This window comes from Perca fluviatilis, chromosome 2, assembly GCF_010015445.1.
Source record: "Perca fluviatilis chromosome 2, GENO_Pfluv_1.0, whole genome shotgun sequence".
In the NCBI taxonomy this organism is placed as follows: domain Eukaryota; kingdom Metazoa; phylum Chordata; class Actinopteri; order Perciformes; family Percidae; genus Perca; species Perca fluviatilis.
The window spans coordinates 47,791,703-47,812,389 of NC_053113.1; the positions used below are offsets into that span (position 1 = coordinate 47,791,703).

Here is a 20,687-nt window from a genome sequence, read left to right on the forward strand (position 1 = left end):
TCAAATTGGCAGGGTTCCCACAGTCATGGAAAACCTGGGAAAGTCATTTTCCAGGCCTGGAAAAGTCATGTTATTAGTAACATCCTTGAAAGTTTTGTTTGTTGAAATGAAATTTTTACAGTAATTAGGCCTATAACAATTATTACATAATTTGCTAATGTCAATGTCTTTACGTAATCAGTTTCTTTGTTTGACTGCAATGAATTGCTAATATTAGCTAAGGTCCTAAGGTATGACAGGGTGATAATTGTTGATTTTCTTTAGATATGCCAAATTGCAATTATATAAGTAATTATTGGTCAGACTGTTGAGCTAAAGCTATGCTAGTTGGTGGCACTTGACCCCATACACGGTCATAGCAACAAAAATGACGAGGAAGGGGATACAGTTAGAAACAATGTTTCATGCTAATAAAGAGGCGTGTACCTGTGTTATTACATTATATGGGTCACTTAAAACTGATATAACCAAAAGATTTAGCCTGGAATTCATTCAAAACATTAAAAAGTAATAAATGTTGTTAAATTTGACTGAAAGAGACAATTACATCGTTAAAGGTGCTCTAAGCGATGTTGGGTGACGGCACTTCTTGTTGACGTTCGAAGTATTTTCAAACAAAGTGGAGGCTAGCTCGCCCCTCCCTCCTCTTCAACCCATCCCCTCTCCCTCCCTTCTGTGCTTCTGCGCACTAACCCCCCCCCCCCAAATCCTTCTTGTTGGTTAATGGCTGGAACACTGTTTATGTTTGGTGGTGCAGGTTTGTGGCGCCTGGGCTGTCTACAGAGACCGCGTTTTTTTAGTGTGTTCAGCGGACAGGCAGCTAGTGGATAGTGAGGAGATGTTTCCCCAAAAGGAAACTTTATCAACATCTGTTTTATCTAAAAAGATACATTAGTTTGTTCATCTCACTTCAGTTATATTGCTGCAAAATGGGATTGTCAAGCAGACAAACTGACCAACACATATATCATAAAAGATCGATACTTGGCGTCTGTATCGATACAGTATTGCCACGGAAAATATTGCGATACTATGCTGTATCGATTTTTTTTTCCCCCACCCCTACTAAAAAACGCGTGACATCGCTTAGACCACCTTTAATCGCAATTGTTTTCTGAGACAATCAATTATACAGCAACATTTTGAATTGTTAAAGCTCTGATGGTAATCTTCCGTGATTAACTCTTATCATAATGTAACCTAACGGCCATTTATTTTCCGTAGCTGTTGACGTGACGTAGTGCTGACGCGTGTCGATGCATGACGTTTTTACCATCACGTACCTTTCTTAATTTCCTCCACACATTCCATCTCTCGCTTTGTGTACGCCCACTAGCTGACATTCTGTTTGAATGGAGTCTGAATCTGATTTGTTTGAATAATGGCGGCCATGTGTGCATTAAATATTTCATGGCTCTCTAATCACGAAACCATTTGTATTGGCAATTAGAGAGCCGTGAGATATTATATAGTATGTGGGCTATGCACTGTTTTTCAGACTTGCATTGAGAAATAAGTTCATAATCACATGCTTTGAAAAAAACAGCAACGAAACTAACTGTTTGAGATTAATAAAGGTTTCTGTTTATTTTCATACAATAATTAACATTTTGAGTAAAGTATACTATACAGTTCTGTTTAGGTTATACATTTTGAATGGTCATGGAATTTCTTTTATGGATGCTTGAAAAGTCATGGAAAAGTTTTGAAATGTCAGTTAAAATGTGCAGGAACTATTATTATTTTATTTATTTATTTTAATTATTCACTATCTTCTGGTGATTTATTTCTAGGCCAAACGATTAGTTGAGATATAATTCAGATTAATCAATAATGAAAATAATGGTTAGTTGCAGCCCTGAAGCATCCACGTCCAAAGATTTCAAATAACTGATTTCTCTTCCAGATGGTCAGCGGTGTTAAAGATCACCCAGAGCTCTACTCGCAGATATACAGCCCACATCCTGTCATCGTGCCGGGGGGGCGCTTCAGGGAACTCTACTACTGGTGAGTGAACGGTGGAGCCTGTCTCTCAGCTGTCTGTCTGAGAGGGAAGTCTCAGCAGGTAAGAGCGAGCACCGGTGGGTGCCATGTGTGCAGACAGTGACGTGAGCCGCTCTGTGCCCAACAGGGACTCCTACTGGGTCATCAACGGGCTCCTGCTGTCAGAGATGACAGACACAGCCCACGGGATGATTCAGAACTTCCTCTACCTCGTAAACAGGTAAGCCTTAAAGCACCTTTCATCTTTCATAGCACACAGTGGTGGACGAAGTATTCAGATCCTTTTACTTAAGTAAAAGTACTTATCCCACACTGTAAAAAATACTCAGTTACAAGTCAAAATCCTGCTTTGAAAACACTACAAAGTATGTAAGTATCATCAGGAAAATGTACTTAAAGTAGTCAATGCAGAAAGCTCCTCCCATTTTAGAAAGTGTAAAGGGTCCAAACAGTTGTGTGTTTAATGGTCTAATCATTTCAGCTGGACTTGTCGGCCCTTATATTGTTGGCTAGTTTCATTTATAATAAAACATCAGATTTTGTAAACTACATGCGTTTTGCGTGCAAAACTCTTAATTTGTAAAGTAACTAAAGCTGTAACAGATGAATGTAGTGGAGTAAAAAGTACAATATTTCTCTGAAATATAGCGGAGTAGACGTGGAGAGTGGCATGAAAAGAAAAGACTCGAGTAAAGTACCTCAACATTTGGACTTAAATACAGTACTTGATTAAATGTACTTTACATTCCACTACTGCATAGCACAAAACAAAAAAGTCCAGCTCGCTGCAGGTAGTTTTCTCATTTTGAATAATAAGTCATTTAGCAACCTAAGTTGTACACTTCTCGGGGGGGATTTCAAGATTTGTGGAATGAAAGATCTTTTTCCAATCCATCCCTCTGCAGATATGGCTTCATTCCAAATGGTGGGCGGATTTACTATGAAAGGCGCAGTCAGCCTCCATTCCTCACTCTAATGGTGGAGAGCTACTATCAAGCAACCAAGGATAAAGAGTTCCTCAGGTGATATTTAGGCCGGAGCTGATGTCCTGCCAGACACATTATCATTCTTCAACTGCCTCGCTTCTCTTCCAGAATAGACCAAAAAAAGTGCCTATTAAACATTAAAACCTCAGTGCTCGTGTCTGTCAGGGCCTCCGGTGTTTAGTTTTCCCTAAAATACTCTATTAGAATGTGACACGCCAGCTCTTGTAATGATATTAAGGACGGTGAAAGGTAGTGTGAATTAAAATATTGCTCCCTGCTGTCTGTACAAACTTGCATGGTTTAAGAGCAGCGTTACCAGCTCTGGAGCAGGAGTACCGATTCTGGATGCAGAACCGTTCTGTGGCTGTGGAAGTAAACGGGGCAGAACATGTACTGAACCGGTATCACGTGCAGGTGGGCTTGCCCAGGTACGTCTGAAATAAATCTAGTGAATAATAAAAACCCATTTGAGGTATGTGGGTGTTGTAGGGTGTGCCTTCACCCACATTAACCGTGTCTTTTGCTCTTTCTAGGCCTGAATCCTACACAGATGACCTGGAATTAGCTGAAGGACTCACTGATGGTAATGGCTTATTAGTGCTCATAGTCTTGGTGGTTGAATGAGTCCCTCTTCATGAGCAGAAGTAATATCTCCCTGTTGAGAGAGAGAGAGAGAGAGAGAGAGAGAGAGAGAGAGAGAGAGATATGCTCTGTCCTGGCTTTGACTGTACTGTATATAGTTTATAATTGCTCCTCAACAGAAAAGTGGAATACATTGCCCTCCATTCAAGGGTCATCTGTGCAAAACAAACGTGCTCTGAAAACCTCATTAGCATCTTTTAATTAATACATGCAGTATGTTGAAGACATTTCTTTTTCATACTGCTGCCTAACACACATTTTAGGAAATACTGTTTGGCAGAATCTTTCTGCTAGCGAAATGTGTTTGCTTAGACGTCGCAGAATGGATTCATATTTTTTAATAACCAAAAGTCAGGGCCATGAAGTTATGTCCTCCTTGGAAGAGACGTTTAGTTTTCTGTCTCTAAAGCGTTGGAAAAAAGTTGCCAAAAAAACAAAGTATTCAGAGACTGCATCGGTCACGTTAAATGGCCGCCCACCAAGAGTCTGGTTCTGTCTGAAGTTTCTGCCTGTTTAAAGGAAGTTTTTTTTCCTGGCAGCTGTCGCACCAAATGTATGCTCCTTGGGGGAGAGGGATTATAGAGTGTGGTAGAGCTGAAGATCTTTGCCCGAACCCGACAGGACCCGACGGGTTCGGTCTTAATTTCTATTATTTTACACGGGCTCGGGCCGGGCTCAGGCTCGCGCTTCGGGCTGCATGGTAAATGAGCGGTCAGCTGATGCGTTTCGATTAGCGTGAAAATGAATCCTGAGGAGGTGAAACGGAGGCTGGTCTCTGGAGGACTTCATTAATTTCTATGTTGCAACTTCCAAGTGGCCTATAGCCTCCGTTAGTCATGAATAAATGATGTTAAAAGCATGTATAAATGACTAATTTTTTACGAAAGACAAAGGAGCTGTGCGTGCGGCCGCGCAGTTTTTTTTTTTTCTTTTCTCCCTTTTCCGCACGCCAGTGGGGGCGTGCGTTTTCTTTCGCTCGATGTGCAAACGCTGTCTGACACTCTAATGATGCTGATAGACGGCCTTTACAGTCGGGCTGTAAACGGGTTCGGGCTTTTAAAAAGCTGTCAATCAAAATGTACGGGTCGGGCTCGGGCCTTTTCGGGCCGTACTTTTAAGGCCCGATTACAGCTCTAGAGTGTGGTCTAGACCTGCTTTATCCGAAAAGTGTCCTGAGATCACTTCTGTTATGATTTGACACTACAAATACAATGGAATTGCATATTTCACATCCACATCTAGTTAACAAACAACCCATACATGAATATACGTACCGCATTTGAAATGCTGATTTGTTTTTTCTGCCTCAGACCGTAAGGAGCAGCTGTGGATGGATCTGAAAGCGGGCGCAGAGTCTGGGTGGGACTTCACATCCCGCTGGTATACGGACACCGACGGCCACAACAACGGCACCCTCAGGGAGACCAGTACCAGCCAGATCCTGCCTGCTGACCTCAACGCTGTCCTGTGCCTCAACGAGAAGACTCTCGCTTCATTTCACAGGATACTGGGTGAGCAGCCTTTTGGTCTATATCCACAACCTTCCACTTCCCGGGATTGCTCCGTTGCCGGCAGATATTTTGCCGGATGTCCCTCTTTTCCATTGGATGTCCGTTACCTTCCGCCTTCTTTGTGTTGGCGTTCTAAACTCCGGTGGATTTGTGAGGACTATGGTTAACTGCTCCTCAGATCTCTGCAGGGTAAATCCAGACAGCTAGCTAGACTATCTGTCCAATCTGAGTTTTCTCTCGCACGACTAAAACAACTTTTGAACGTATACATGTTCCACCAAAACAAGTTCCTTCCCGAGGCTATTTTGCAGAGGCACAGTCATTGTGTCTGGTGATTTGCACCGCCCAAGACGATTGTGATTGGTTTAAAGAAATGCCATTAAACCAGAGCACGTTTTTCTCCCATCTCGGAATGTTGTGTCGACTAGCCAGACCCTCCTCCGCAGCGCTGTGGATGGAGGTCTGCGAGACTAGCAGCCTTTGAACTTACTTTGGTCTGCAGTGGTGGGAAGTAACTAAGTACATTTACTCAAGTCCAAATTTGAGGTACTTGTACTTTACGTCTTTTTAATTTTTATGCAACTTTCTACTTCTACTCCGCTACATTTCAGAGAGAAATATTCTACTTTTTACTCCACTACATTCATCCGACAGCTTTAGTTACTAGTTACTTTACACATTAAGATGTTTGTACACAAAACACATGTAGTTTATAAAATCTGATGTTTTATTATAAATGAAACTAGCCAACAATATAAGGGCCGACAAGTCCAGCTGAAATGATTAGACGATTAAACACACAACTGTTTGGATCCTTTACACTTTCTAAAATGGGAGGATTTTTCTGCAGTGAGTACTTAAACTTTTAATACTTTAAGTACATTTTCCTGATGATACTAACATACTTTTACTTAAATAAAATTTTTAATGCAGGACTTTTACCACTGTTAGTCTGCACACTGCTTTTAGCTCCTAGCTGCTGTTACGTAACGTGCGTGCATGCGTGTGTGCTGTTTCCGGCCAGGTGACATTGACTCTGCTGCCCTGTTTGAGCAGACTGCAGCTCGCAGGCTGGAGGCCATAGAGTCTGTGCTGTGGGATGCGGAGAGGGGGGCCTGGTTCGACTACAACCTGGTGACGCACTCCAAACACTTTGAGTTTTACCCCTCCAACCTGGCACCTGTCTGGGCACAGTGCTATTCTCGGCCTGAGATGGCAGAGAAGGCAGTACAGTATCTGAAGGTTGGTGGGCATTCTAGGCTTCATTGTGGTCTCATTTTACAAATAAATGTGGAAGAATAGATCATTTAGTTCAGTTAAAGGGTCATTTCATCCACATTACAAAAGATGCATATTCTCCCCCACTGACCACTGTCAACAAGGACTATTTTTGTGTGTTGTGTGGACTAGCCAGACCCTCCTCCGCAGCGCTGTGGAGGAAGGTCTGGCTATGCGAGACTACTCTGACCCTAAACTACTAAATGGTCCCAAGATATTTATTCCATCAGTCTAACATTGGTTAAACATTACAATACATAGAGGTATTTGGCAAGTGGAAATAACAGTACGGTTTAAATGGATTTCAGAATGGAAAAAAATAGTTTAGAATTGCCCAGCTGTTGACGGTATTCAAGCTTGAACTTATTTTTAGTAGTCTACATTATATTGAAAGGTGTCTTCGACCTCCTTATTTCCATACGTGAGTGGGCCAGAACATTAGAAACCCCTCTGAATATAATGCAGTGCAACACCACATAATAATAAAGTGACCCCTGGGTGTATGTATTTATGCCATTTGTGTGAAAGAACCCTGTATTAATCCTGTTAAAGGCACACATCTGCCCAGTATGACTCATCTCCTCTTCAGTTCCAGCAGAGAGCTAATGAGCTGTTCAGCAGCCGCACATTAAGCACACAAACATACCTGCAGATGTCACTTCCCTCTGGTTAAATACTGCTGTGGTCTTTAGTCTTCAATACCACTAACGGCACACTGTCTGAAGAGGGACACGTTGACATTTTGGACTACAAAAAAGGAAGGACTAAATACATATACATACGCCATCCCTAGTCACTACACTATGCACTAACCTTTATCCTGGACTTTACATCTGCCCATTGCACATACTATATATTATTAGTATATTCTGCACTTAACTCATTTAGCCTCTTTTTTTCTTATGCAACAGTTATTTTGTATGTATATATTTGTTTTCTTTCTTTATTGTTTATTTCATAATTATGTCTAATATGTTTAAAGTCTTCACCGCAGCAAATTCCACGCAAATGTACTCATTGTGGCAATTAGGCCTGTCACGATAGTCAATAAATCAATTAATCGCACGATAAAAAAAATGAGCTCGATAATTTTTCCGGCCACGATAATTTCCATTTGCATGCTTGTTTGTTTTCCTCGTATCTCTACCACAGAGACTGGAGGACCACTCTCGGTTCCTTAGCGTAACGAGGAGTGAACCCTCTTGTCAGTCGCATGGTCTTTGTGGGGCGGGACTCCAGGCGGAGAGAGAGACAGAGACAGAAAACGCTAGTTGAGAGTTGGGGCAGGGTTTCCCGCAGCACTTTGCAGTTAAGGCGCCGTCAAAAAACTAAAAAGTATATGAGCGATATCAACCGTGTTACTCGGCATCCCGTTTTCTCCCTTTCATTTCAAACCACACAGCTGACAACCTGCAGGTGGAGGCGGTGGAGACAGGCTCGGACATACACGCCACTGTGGACTCGTCAGTCTCGCAAGCGGTTTCAGGAAAGTGGCTGCATGTGTCCGACAATGCACAGAACATTAACGGTACAAGCCTACAGCTGTCCGCGGACACGGAGTGTGGAAAGTATGTCAAGTAAGTGTGCGTAGCCCCACGGCAGCTCCGACCTGCAGAGGAGCAGAAGCCGCACCTTCGCCAAAATGAAGACTGAAAAACAGAACTATTTTGGTACAAACATTTACTCACCGTGTGGCAGAAAGCCATATAGATAGATTACATTTATTAATTATATAATATTTAAATTTAATATTTAGTGTTAAATAATTGTAAAATGTAGTACAGAGTCTGTAGTCTATCGCACGAACACTCGAGGAATGCAGCAAACTTTTGACAGCCAGCAGGCTATGAGTTACCTGGGAGAACATGCGTGTCACAAACGGCAATTCCACAACTGTACATCAGCGTGAAAGACGACATACTAAAAGGAGATCAAAGACATATTGTGGATATTTAAAATTTCTTCCAGTTCGTGTTAAATATTCTTTAGAAATAAAAGTGTATTGATCTTTGAAAAAGTGCACCTGCATTATTATGCCATTATCATTAAATGCAAATTGGTCTCTCAACGACAATATTATCGTTTATCACAATTTCTGGGACAATTTATCGTCCACCAAAATTTATCGTGACAGGCCTAGTGGCAATTAACCTTTTTCTGATTCAGATTTTCAGTTGGACTTTAAACATTTTTGCTGAAATGCTTCTCAACAGTTGTTGAGGGAGGAGAGATTGTTGTGGTGTTCGTTTTTCTTTTATTTCCCCGCCACCATTTTGAGCCATGAATCCTCCCTCTGCTCAGAAGCTAGTAGGATGTGCTTTGTGAACGGTGCTTCATTTGCTCCAGCAGATGGCACTCACACACTGCACTGGTCTAACCCATGCACGCTCTGATGGTTGCTGCTTTTCCTTTGTGTACAGGGGAGCAGTGCTCTCCAGTTCCCCAACGGAGTCCCAACGTCGCTGAGAGACTCTGGGCAGCAGTGGGACTATCCCAACGCCTGGCCGCCTCTGCAACACATGCTCATCCGTGGTAGGCGGCAATACATTGATCTGACACTGTGAAGTGCTTGAAACCTGTACTGATGACATTCAGTGGTGGAATGTAACTAAGTACATTTACTCAAGTACTGTACTGAAGTACAAATGTTGAGGTACTTGTACTGTTCTTGAGTCTTTACTTTTCGTGCCACTTTCTACTTCTACTCCGCTACATTTCAGAGAGAAATATTCTACTTTTTACTCCACTACATTCATCTGTTACAGCTTTAGTTACTAGTTACTTTACACATTAAGATTTCTGCACACAAAACACATGTAGTTTATAAAATCTGATGTTTTATTATAAATGAAACTAGCCAACAATATAAAAACTATTTGGACCCTTTCCACTTTCTAAAATGGGAGGATGTTTCTACATTGAGTACTTTTACTTTTAATACTTTAAGTACATTTTCCTGATGATACTTGCATACTTTTACTTAACATTTTCAATGCAGGACTTCTACTTGTAACAGACTATTTTGACAGTGCGATATTAGTACTTTTACTGCAGTAAACGATTTGAATACTTCTTCGACCACCGATGACATGTTGTTCTAGCCTGGATGCCAGCTGAACTTAGCCCCGCTAAACATTTGACGTTGGGAAGTTCAGTCTGGACTTGATCTGTTGTGGAGCAACTATGCTCCAACCAGAGCTGTTCGGACCAATCAAATTGTCAGGGCTTTATACGATGATGGACAGATGATCAACAGTAACGTAATCAACCACGTCACCAAAGATTTCATTTTAAAATCCTCAACCGGCCCGTCTCAAACCAGCTGATGGTGTCGCTGTGCCTCAGCTGTTCAAGTTGCAGAGGCTGGCTTTAGAATGTAAGAGACGTCACCTGTTTCAACGGTCAATAGAGAAGTCAGCTATAAACTATAGAAAAAATGATCCATAATCCATTTTATTTTCATGTTACAAACAGCTGTATGAAATGGAGCCTCAATGACCGCCCGAAAGCATTGTAACGTTATACGAAGAGAGAGACTGAAGAGAGAGAGCGCCCAGTGGCGTTAGAACTAGTGATAGACCGATTTTATATGATGGGCCGATATATCGGGCCGATATTTGCGTTTTTACGTGTATTGGCATCGGCTGATACACGGCTGCTGCGTTCATCAATAGTTTTTTTTTCCCGGCTTTATTTACAGACAGGCGTCCACAGGCAGCTCTGTGTTGCTGGAGACGCTGCAGTTCACGTGCAGACCATGCACTAGCGCCCTTTATAGAGTGTGTGGCCAACTCAAATCATGGGTGCCATATTGGATACCAATGTCAGATATAGATATATTCACCATAAACAGGCATATACATGTTATTATCAACGTTTGTCCATATGCAGGGTTGAAAAAACCTGGAAAAGTTATGGAATTTGAAAAATGCAAATTCCAGGCCTGGAAAGGTTTTGGAAATCTAAAAAGACCCAGAAAGTTTTGGAAAAGTCATGGAATTTTTTTCAACACAGCATAATAATATGTCATTAATGTATTTTCACGTCATCTTAACCTCAACATTTTATTTGGGGAGCGATATTATGAATCCCACTATGAACCACATAAATTGTCATTCATTTTATAGTTAAACCTCTGAGGGTAAACTTTAACACAGATTTGTATTATTGTATAATGTCGATTGACATTTTCAGAACACAGTCATGGAAATTTGCCGAAAAGTATTGGTTAAAATGCGTATGAACCCTGAATATGTAAAAGGCCCTTACGGAAATATTCCAGTGTATATTTACTTTCTATATTGTAAATGGGCCTAAAAAAAATGCCCATTGTAGTGAGCGACCACGTCGCCTAATAAGTCTCTCAGCAGTGTTTACCTTTCTAATGTCCGCTAGCATACAGGCTAACTATAGCTAGCTTTGTGTGTAACATAACAAATACCCACCCATCTCAGAACATTCGATTCCCTAGTTGGCCACACTCTATATAAAGGGCGCTACCATGCACTGCCCCTCCACCACTAGCATCATGGTAGTCTTGAATTACAAATCAAGCACTTTATTTAAATGGCTACTTTTCAGGTTTATTGTTTTCTTAAACTATTTAAATGTGTTGACAAAGGACATTTTATGATGAGCTGATTATATCTGTCTTATAACATGTCAGCAAGCAATGCATCATCAAGGCTGTGTTGTAGATGTTGATGAAAGCCTTTTCACCCTTGCACAGTTAACCATATGCAGTGCACCCATCCATATGATGCACATTGCACACATAATTTGGGTGATGAATGTAAGATTATTGCAGAAGTGACACTGATCTGACACTGATTCAAGCGACTTTGAGTCTTAAAAAGCGCTATATAAATTCAATTTATTATATTATTATTTTATCTGTTTTTGTTTTATTTTTAAAGAAATGGCAGAGCAGATTCTGAAAACAAATCCAGTGTGGCAGGGTTTACATTCTTATGATTTAAATTGAGGGAGCAAAAGCAGTATCGGCTCCAAATATCGGCTCAAGAAAATGGGCAGCCCGTATCGGTCATCGGCTAAGGCTGATGGGGGGGGGGAAAAAAAGCCGTGAATCCGATAAATAAAATGTGTTTTCGCAGAGTCATCACTAGAAATGCATCTGTAGCAAGCATCTCACTATCACTAACGTTATCCACATTTATATTTACACGAAACAAATGAAGTCTAAAAGTCGGAAGTTAGGAAGGAAGTGCAAAGAGCGGTTGCTATAGAGAAGATACTGTCTGTTGACAGCATTGACAATATATAAGAATGGACCAACAGATCCCGTGTCTCTGGACGGAGACCAGTGAAGGCTATTGGAAGCACTTTTCCGGTGAGCGCTGAGCGTTACTGAGCAGCCTCCAACTGAGAGAGACGACGTAAATGTGACGTGAGCAACCTGTCTGAAAGTGTGAAGTCTTCTGGTAGCTGTGCCGAGAGAAATCTCAATCATTCCCAATCTTACAGAGACGGAGAGCGTAGGTATATGTAAGGAGATAACATAGGCACAGGCTAATTACTGATCACTAACATGCTAGTTAACATTAGTAATTAAACCTAAACAGCTCATGTAAGTCGAAACTGCCTGTGAGCTTCTCCTGTACTATACGGTAATTCCTGTACTGTGTGACAGAAAGTCACGTGTTTATGGCACAATAGTTAGCCTATTTTTACAAAAACGTCTGCTACGGAGCCATAACGTGAGGTACAAGGTAATGGAGCCTTTTATACATTGTTGTGTTTCTTTAGAAATAAACAATGGATAAATAGTCTTTAAACGCTTCAGATGTAAAGTTATTCGCTGTCAAAGTGACGTCAAAATGAATGGGAGTCAATGGGATGCTAACAGGAGGTGATATTTTTGTAGCATCAAAATGGCGCCATAGCAGGTTCGAGTTCTGAAGCGAAGCTTACCCCTTTGGTTGACAGTTAAGTTCCGTTGCTCTGATTGGTTGTAGGTCTATCCAATTGAGTGCAGAGGCATTTTCTTTCCTGGTTCGGTTGAAACACGCCCCATAATCACAGCCCAATGGAGCAGTATCAGACTCATATTCTGACTAGAATCTGACTATGACGACGTCAGGCTAATGTTGTTCGGTTGTCTTTGCATACTCCTTTCTGAGAATGCCCAGTGGTTGTAGGGTAGTGCTTGATTTCTTTTTGCCCTGGCTTTGTACTCCAGCACATGGATTCAAAATGAAACAAAGCAGGTTAAACTATGCTCACCTTCAGGTTTCATATGAGGCCATTTACATCCACGCCCTTAAAGGTTCTCTGTGGAGTTTCCTTGAAAAACAGTGTGTGTTACTCACCAACATGCATTGTGTGTATCCTTGAGGTATTCCCCGTAAACATTTGCAAAGCCAATTTTCTGAAAGTTGTCATTATCCACATTTGCTTATAAAAGTCTTCTTCCCTGCCTTCCTGCCTTTGCTGGCACATTGCTGCATTTCTTAGCGTGTTACCGCCACCTGGTTATCAGTGGAATAGTGTGACACACTTTGCAGGAAAGTGTAAGGCTGCAACTAACGGTTATTTTCATTGTCAATTCATCTATTGATATAATTTTCTTGGACCGATTTAGTTTGGTCTATAAAATGTGGATCAGGGGGCGGCCTCTAGCTCACCCAGTAAGAGCATTTGCCCCATGTAGGCTGAGTCCTTTGCAGCGGTGCGGGTTCAAATCCGACCTGCTGCCCTTTGATGCGTGTCATCCACCATCTCTATCCCCCTTTCCTGTCTATCCACTGTCACTAGATAATAAAAAAATCAGTGTTTCTTAATCCCAACAGGATGTCCTAGAATTTCCTGTTTTGTCCACAACTCAAAGATATTCAGTTTACTGTCACGGAGGAGAGAGGAAACTAGAAAATATTCACATTTAAGAAGCTGGAATCATAGAAATGTTACTTTTATTCATAAGAAATGACGATTATGAAAATAGTTTAATAGTAAACGAATCGATTAATCTTTGCAACTCTAGGAAAACGTATCACATCTGTGTGCACATCTGTGTCCTTGTGCGTGTAGACAGTACAAACAAAACAGGGACCCAATTGTAAAAAGATTGCTCCATAGTGCAACCAGTGGTCAAAGACTTCACACGGCACCTGTTAAAGGCTACAGAAAGTCATTTCATTTCATATTTGGCTTGAGACCGAACCACCCACAGAGATCAGCAGTCACTTGTTATATCGTCTCTGGCGATGCTCTGACGGGCCCGCGCTGCAGCCAGCTTTACTAGTTGCTCATTTATAGTGATTTATTATTTTTTTGCTGTAGTCTTGTCTGTGTGACACATGATCAGAGAGGGACTGATTTTTGGCCTTAAGTCTGTATGATTAGAATCCCTGCCCTGCTGAATCTTTCTAAAACTGCGGGAACTATGTATAACCTCTTTCTTAGGTTTGTTTAAGGCCGGCTGCACACTGGCTGCGTGGCGTGAGCATGTCAGCTGCGTGGTGTGTCAGTTTTTCATTTGGCTCCCATGTTAAAAGGTTAGAGCTTGCACACTTGCCTTGTGTGACACGCATGTCTCAGGTGTGGTTCGAGCTGCGCTGAAAACGCGTGCAGCATGCTAGAAATAGGACAGACGCCTATTTTTCAGATAGATAGATAGATAGATATAGATTATTGATCACCAAGGGGAAATTCAAATTCAATTTTGACAAGCAAGCGTGTTGGAGGCGTTTCCAGGCAAAATATAATTTAATAAATGACATTTTGATGTTAGAAAGTCTCTAGGTTTTGACAGAAATGCAGATATAAATGTAACTTAAAAAAATAAATAATTATCGATTTTCAAATATTGCACCTGTCAATACAGAACAAAATATTCGGTAGCCTATTTTGCCGTCAATACTGCAGACGTTGTCTTTGCTGTAATCAAATCAGTAGATATGTATGTTTAACATGAAGTATGCTACTGCTTGAGTGCAGTAAATCAATGGGAAACATACATGTGTACAGACAAGGCTAGCAGCAGCACCGCGTCAGACACGTTTCTGATGTGAAGACAGAGAAAATGCCACGCAGCCAGTGTGTATCCGGCCTAACGATTGAAATTGTCTCGTATTTTCAGGTTTGTCCAAACTACCTTCAGAGGATGCAAAACTGCTAGCATTTGATTTAGCCCAGCGTTGGATCAAGACAAACTGGTTGGCATACACGAAATATGAAGCCATGTTTGAGAAGGTGAGTCTTTTTAAAGGTTCCAGTATGTCACAGCTTGTTGTTGCACAGCGATAACCCAGCTGGCTCAGAGTGAGTAATCTTCCTCCTCCTCACAGTATGATGTCAACGGCGATGGCAAACCTGGTGCTGGAGGAGAATACCAAGTTCAGGTATTTCCTTTCATGTGTGGATGGTGACAAATAAATGTGCTTATAGATCCAATCATAATGTGAGTTTACAATAACTTTGGTTGGAAAAATCCTGTGTCCCGTACTTATAGTTTGATGCATGCATGTTTGATGCTTTCATACGTCAACACAGGGGTGTCGGACTGGGGGGTGGAAATGGGACTGAGTACCCGGGGCCCAAAAAGATGCTAGAATGAATAGCTGTGGATCTGGGGAGGGGCCCGTAGAGAATGCCTTTCTACAGTACCCAGAATTTTGTGCTACGCCCCTTTGTCAACACTGTGACTGTTAGCTTGGAGAGCTAATTTACCTGTTGGGCCACACACTAAAGAACATGACACCAGCCAAACTAGCAGATTTGGTTTATCAAAGACGCTAGCAAAGCAACACAGGACAGAAAATAAGCACGGCAGAGACGACAGATGGGTCTGACCTATCTTTTAAATGTTTAGTTACGGCTGAAAATGACAACACGAATAAACAAGTTTGCTGATTACACGCATCTCCAAAAACAAATCAACTGCTCAACTGGGAAGGGATTTTTGTGTAAGCGACGTCAGTGATTCAGTCTATAGTATTTCTAATTTCATGCAGAGCCCTGTCAATTCTTTCAACCTCACTTTTGCTTCTTAAAGGTACACTGTGTAGGAATTTCTCCCATCTAACGGTGAAATTGTATTTTGCATTCAAACGAACAGTGCTCTCAGTGCCTTGCTTTTTCAAATGCGTGGTGCAGCTACGGTAGCTGTTATGTACCAAGAAGCTATGACAACATGTCTTCCAATTTTCGCTTTTTTGGCAACGAGGATTCCTTCTCCCGTGGCTCGGCATCAGCATGATCGTCCATTATAAACTGAAGTGCAGTTGCAGGCTTTCAAATTTGCCGGGGCGGTGACAAGCGCCTCTCAATGATCTCCTCCTCCGTTTCAGCTGGTTTCAGTCACGTGACGAAAACGCATTGTGGATTAGCTAGGCAGGTTGGCTAGTGCTTTATGTCCCGCTCAGCGATTCTAGTTTTTCAAAATGGCGTAAAGACTTGGAAGCCTCCTTTGGACTTGCCCGTCCAGTGTAAATACAGATAAGACATTCTTCGCTTACGAGGATAAGTCAGATCATTGGCAGAGGTCATTTTATGCCAATGAGGACATATTTATGAATGAAGACATTGATTTTAGCTAATAAAATACTTAAAACACCACACAGTGTACATTTAACTTGGACACATCTGCATGCTAATGTACACATACACTCTCACTCCTCCTCACTTCTGTGTCATTATCCATCTTTATTTTGTGTATAATGTTCTACCCTGTTGGTACTTGTCGTCTACTTTTCACTTTAGTTTTCTTACTTTATTTCCATCAGCACAAATGAGCCACTTGTTTTAATTCTTAGCGGTGTTTGCATCACTGCTTTTTTGCTGCTTTGCTAAAGTGTGACGTAAAAAGGAAAATGTCCCTTATGCTCGGCCATGTTGCCCTGTCTGTAGCTGGGTTTTGGCTGGACCAACGGTGTGGCCCTGCAGCTCCTGGACCAGTATGGGCTGAGACTCGTCTCAGGAAGCAGACGAGTTTCTCCCGGCCTCCTGCTGCCTCTGGTCCTCTCAGTCACTCTCAGGCTTCAGTGAATCCCAGGTGACAGAAGAGCCTGACTGGAGGTTGGCTTTTATTATTCCTGCTTTCACTGCACTAAATCTCTCCTGTCCATAGGCCTGTAACTAGTATTACAAAATGGTCTAGTTGCCAATTTTTTTACATGATCATCTTTGTTTTACCGTGATTAACTGCTAAAATTAGCTAAGGTCTTAAGGCGTATGACTGCTAATTTTTGATTTTGTTTAAATATGCCAAAGTGTAATTATATAAGTGATTATTGGTTGGACTGTGTATTTGTATTATTTCAATTGTAAGTTGTAAGCACATGACCCTATACACGTAATACAGTTGATTTTTTTTTGTTTTTTTTTAATGAAATAACGAGGTGTGGTTTACTTCATAGACTGTGTACCGGTGTTATTATCTGGGTCACATGACAGTCATATAACCAAAATATGTATTCTGGGATTCATTCAATCAGTTTCATCAGTTTAAAAAAGTAGAGAAAAATATATATATACATTTTTAAATTTGACTTCGAGACAATTATATAGTTAATCGCAATTATTTCTGAGACAATTAATTGCAGGGCAAAATTTGACAGTTACAGCTCTAACACACACACACACACACACACACACACACACACACACTAAATATTAGACTAAATTGTGCATATTTGAACAAGATTTGATATTTTTCTAAATCGAATATGATCCGGAACACTTTAATTTGTAGAGGGAACATGATATGGTTGATCATAAACTAAGAATTCCTTTGATGAATATTTCAGTATTTATCCTGGGGGGTAAATGATCTCTGGCGATATGAGAAGTTGCAGATGATGTCTGCACTTCTGGACTCTCTCTGGTAATACAGGCTGTTTAGTGCTTGCTGCTGCTTGGATTACAGCATTGACAGATATCCAACTGGTGTTACTTATTCACCTAATTTGATTATAAAACATATTGCTGTACTGCAGATGAACTCACTCTGAGGCCTTCCATCTGCATGCAAACTGAAGTTGGAATGTAAACGAGCTCATGTGAGAAATAAAATGTGAAGTGACTGCATGAATGATGTTTAAACCATAGCGGTCTTTATATCTGACTCCTAGACACTTTTATTCCATTGTTTTTCTCAAATTAACAAAGTATTTCAGATTACAATGCTGGCATAATAATCACGTTAAATATAATGATGAATTCCCACACGCTGTCGGCACTTTTTATTTGAAACGCAATATTTTGGTCATATTCCTTCATCTTGCGCAGTCTATGACCGAAACATTTTAATAAACTTAGTGCGGACTGTGTGTGGCAATTTATTACTTTCTGTGGCATCATTTCATCTTCCTACACACCTCTCTACCACTCAACATAACCTCGCATGTTACAATGAACCTTTGTTCCTTTTTGAAAGATACATAGCACAGGTGTTTACGGCGGCAGTTCTGTGGTGGAATGTAACGAAGTACATTAACTCCAGTACTGTACTGAAGTCCAAATGTTGAGGTACCCATCCTTTACTTGAATCTTTGCTTTTCCCGCCATTTTCTACTTCTACTCCGCTACATTTCAGAGAGAAATGTACTTTTTACTCCACTACATTCATCTGATAGTTACATTACATGTTAGTTTTTCTTGATTCCTTTGATACAGCAGTCAACTCAAACTCCACATTTTCAAAACAGTTAACACACAGGCCGAAACAGTGGCACCCATGGTCAAAATGAAACATTTTGTTTGCAAAAGGCTCTAACCGTGCCAAAACATTTAAAATATGCAACAAAAGCAAATTTTGCCTTCAAACAACACAACTTGCAAACAAGTGTATGAGCTCTTCCAATCAACCATTACACAGTGGACAACAAAATACTAAATACAGCACAGCGAATCAGTGCACCATTGCTTGTCATTGTAGCCTATTACTGTACGGAGCTTTCATGCCAGAGCCATTTGTTGTCAAATTTGCCTTCTTGCAAAGAATTGGATCCAGAATCAGAAATGATTTGATGAAAATTTTATTGATTCCATTGATTCTTATTTTCAAGCTGTGGCTGAAAACTGAAATACTGTAAATATTACACAAAATACATGTAAACCAAAATAAAATCTATTAGAGTATAAGAAAATAAAAATAAAATCTATTACAGTAAAGTATAAACATCTATTACTGTAGAGTATAAGAAATAGCCACTATTGATACTCAGTCTCTTCTGTCTTGACGATGGGGCCACATGGCCTAACCCTGCTGACTGATTGCTAATTGAAGATTTGTGTGAAGGAGTGTCAAACAGGTGCTTCATTGATTTCATACTGATGTAGGTAGTTTCCAATAGTTAGGAACAGATGGTTTCTGTTTGGTTACCATAGCTAAAACAACGGAGTTTGGACTGCTTGAATGACATCCGTGTTAACTGTTCTGCAAAAGGGTGGGGAAAATGTGTCAATCCAATGAGAAAAGGTCAACACATTTGCAAGAGGTGTCTTCTGCTCTGCTGAGACAGTGATGATGAAAACCAAGTGGATCTCAGTTTCTTTAAGCAGGTCAAAGCAATCAAGAAAAACTAAGATGTGTGCGCACAAAAGATATGTAGTTTATAAAATATATTTATTTTCTTTTTAACAATATAAGGGCCTACAAGTCCAGCTGAAATAATTTAGACTATTAAATACACAACTGTTTGGATCCTTTCACTTTCTAAAATGGGAGTATTTTTCTGCATCAAGTACTTTAACTTTTAATACTTTTAAGTACAATTTCCTGATGGTCCTTACATACCTTTCCTTAAAGTTAAAGTGTGGTATTAGTAGTTTTACTGCAGTAACGGATCTGAATACTTCCACCACTGGTGGCAGTTCTGTGCAAGAAAGTAAGAGAAAGGTGTCTCACACTCTTGCTCCATTTGCATTTCTCTATTTATTCTGATGACATTCTTCAAAATCAACAATGAATGTCAACACTGCACCGATGTTATATAGGCCACACCCTTGTTACACATGATTGAATTCAATAAAATGTGCTGCTACTGGATTAGACAGGTTTTTATATTTAATAGTACTATGTTAAGCAATATGAATTTTCAACATATGGCTTAGCACAAGGGCAGGTCTGTCTTAAACCCAGTGCTGCTGACCAATGCATTGTGCTTCCTGTGGCTGCTTTACAATAAAAGCCACTCTGTATTCCACCAGGTGAAAGCTTTTAAAGGGTAACTACTGATGGGAACAACAGTCTGATGCATAGACTGTATATTATTAACAGTCTATGGTCCGACGTTGGTCCAGTATTAAGCGAGATCGCTGCAGTGGCGAAACAAGTTACAATGTAAGTTAATAGGGCAATTTTCCAGCTTGTATTTACCTTCACAAAAGTGTTTGTTTTGCCGCTGACAGGCTCAGATTATTATTCTAAGTGTCTGACAACATTATGGAAAGGATTTCTAAGGAGGTCGACCTTTCTGTTGAAGAGTAAGATCCTTTATTTTTTTTTAAACATGTAAACCTCAACGAAATTGCATTTGCTAAAGCAACCAGACTCCATGTAAATAAGTTATTTTAGCTTCTTAAAATACACTTTATTCACAGTCAACAAACAAAATCAGCCAGTTAGACACAAAAACATAGGAAAATAGGGTCCAGGTTGAAGAAAAACAGTACCCTTTAATGTGAAGTAGTAGCAGTAGGATGTTCGATTGGCATTATTGTTAACCTAATACCGCGCTGACATGATGGAAAGAGAATGAACAATAAACAGTGAAGCCGTTAATGAGTTAGAATCACTCTGGATTACACCCATGCACTCTTTTCCTGGGAGTCCCTGGTGCGTGTGAAAGTTAATTTGAATCCATCATGGGAATGGTGAACTCCACCACTATCAATAAAACTACTTTATAGACACGTAAGTACTGGATGTAAATACTTTGAATCTATTCTTGAATTCTAGGACCAGAGATTTAGGGGTGCCTGGCACCCTTTCAATGTATTTTTCTTTTTTTTTTATAACTTCACTGTGCTAACTGAATATCATTTTGGACCATCATGGTAGGGGAAACACTGAATTATGTAACTGCAAGGACACCAACATTCTGATCCAACTAACTTTAATGCTGATCCACAGGGCCATTGCTACAAAGGTGAGGTGGTATTACAAATGAAATTGGATATTTATCTATGGAAAATGCAGTGTCTATACCTTTTTGAAAATAAGAGATTTATGCAATTTTGACTAAAGGCTGACTGAGCACTATTTTCTGAAAATGGTTCCGAATGTTTTTCTGAATAATCTAGA

At 40.5% G+C, this 20,687-nt stretch overlaps 1 protein-coding gene across 1 annotated transcript in view; it reads left to right on the top strand.

Annotated features, from left to right (window-relative positions):
• treh (trehalase (brush-border membrane glycoprotein)) overlaps positions 1–17,482 on the top strand; it is a gene marked incomplete at its 5' end in the record, with an annotated part of 18,583 nt that extends 1,101 nt beyond the window's left edge. Inside the window, 11 exons of the mRNA XM_039789538.1 lie at positions 1,907–2,007; positions 2,132–2,224; positions 2,910–3,026; positions 3,296–3,418; positions 3,524–3,573; positions 4,943–5,143; positions 6,168–6,385; positions 8,842–8,953; positions 14,520–14,632; positions 14,728–14,781; positions 16,289–17,482. Coding sequence (XP_039645472.1) covers positions 1,907–2,007; positions 2,132–2,224; positions 2,910–3,026; positions 3,296–3,418; positions 3,524–3,573; positions 4,943–5,143; positions 6,168–6,385; positions 8,842–8,953; positions 14,520–14,632; positions 14,728–14,781; positions 16,289–16,426 — 1,320 coding nt within the window. The remainder of the gene's footprint in view (positions 1–1,906; positions 2,008–2,131; positions 2,225–2,909; positions 3,027–3,295; positions 3,419–3,523; positions 3,574–4,942; positions 5,144–6,167; positions 6,386–8,841; positions 8,954–14,519; positions 14,633–14,727; positions 14,782–16,288) is intronic.
• Positions 17,483–20,687: the final 3,205 nt, after the last annotated feature.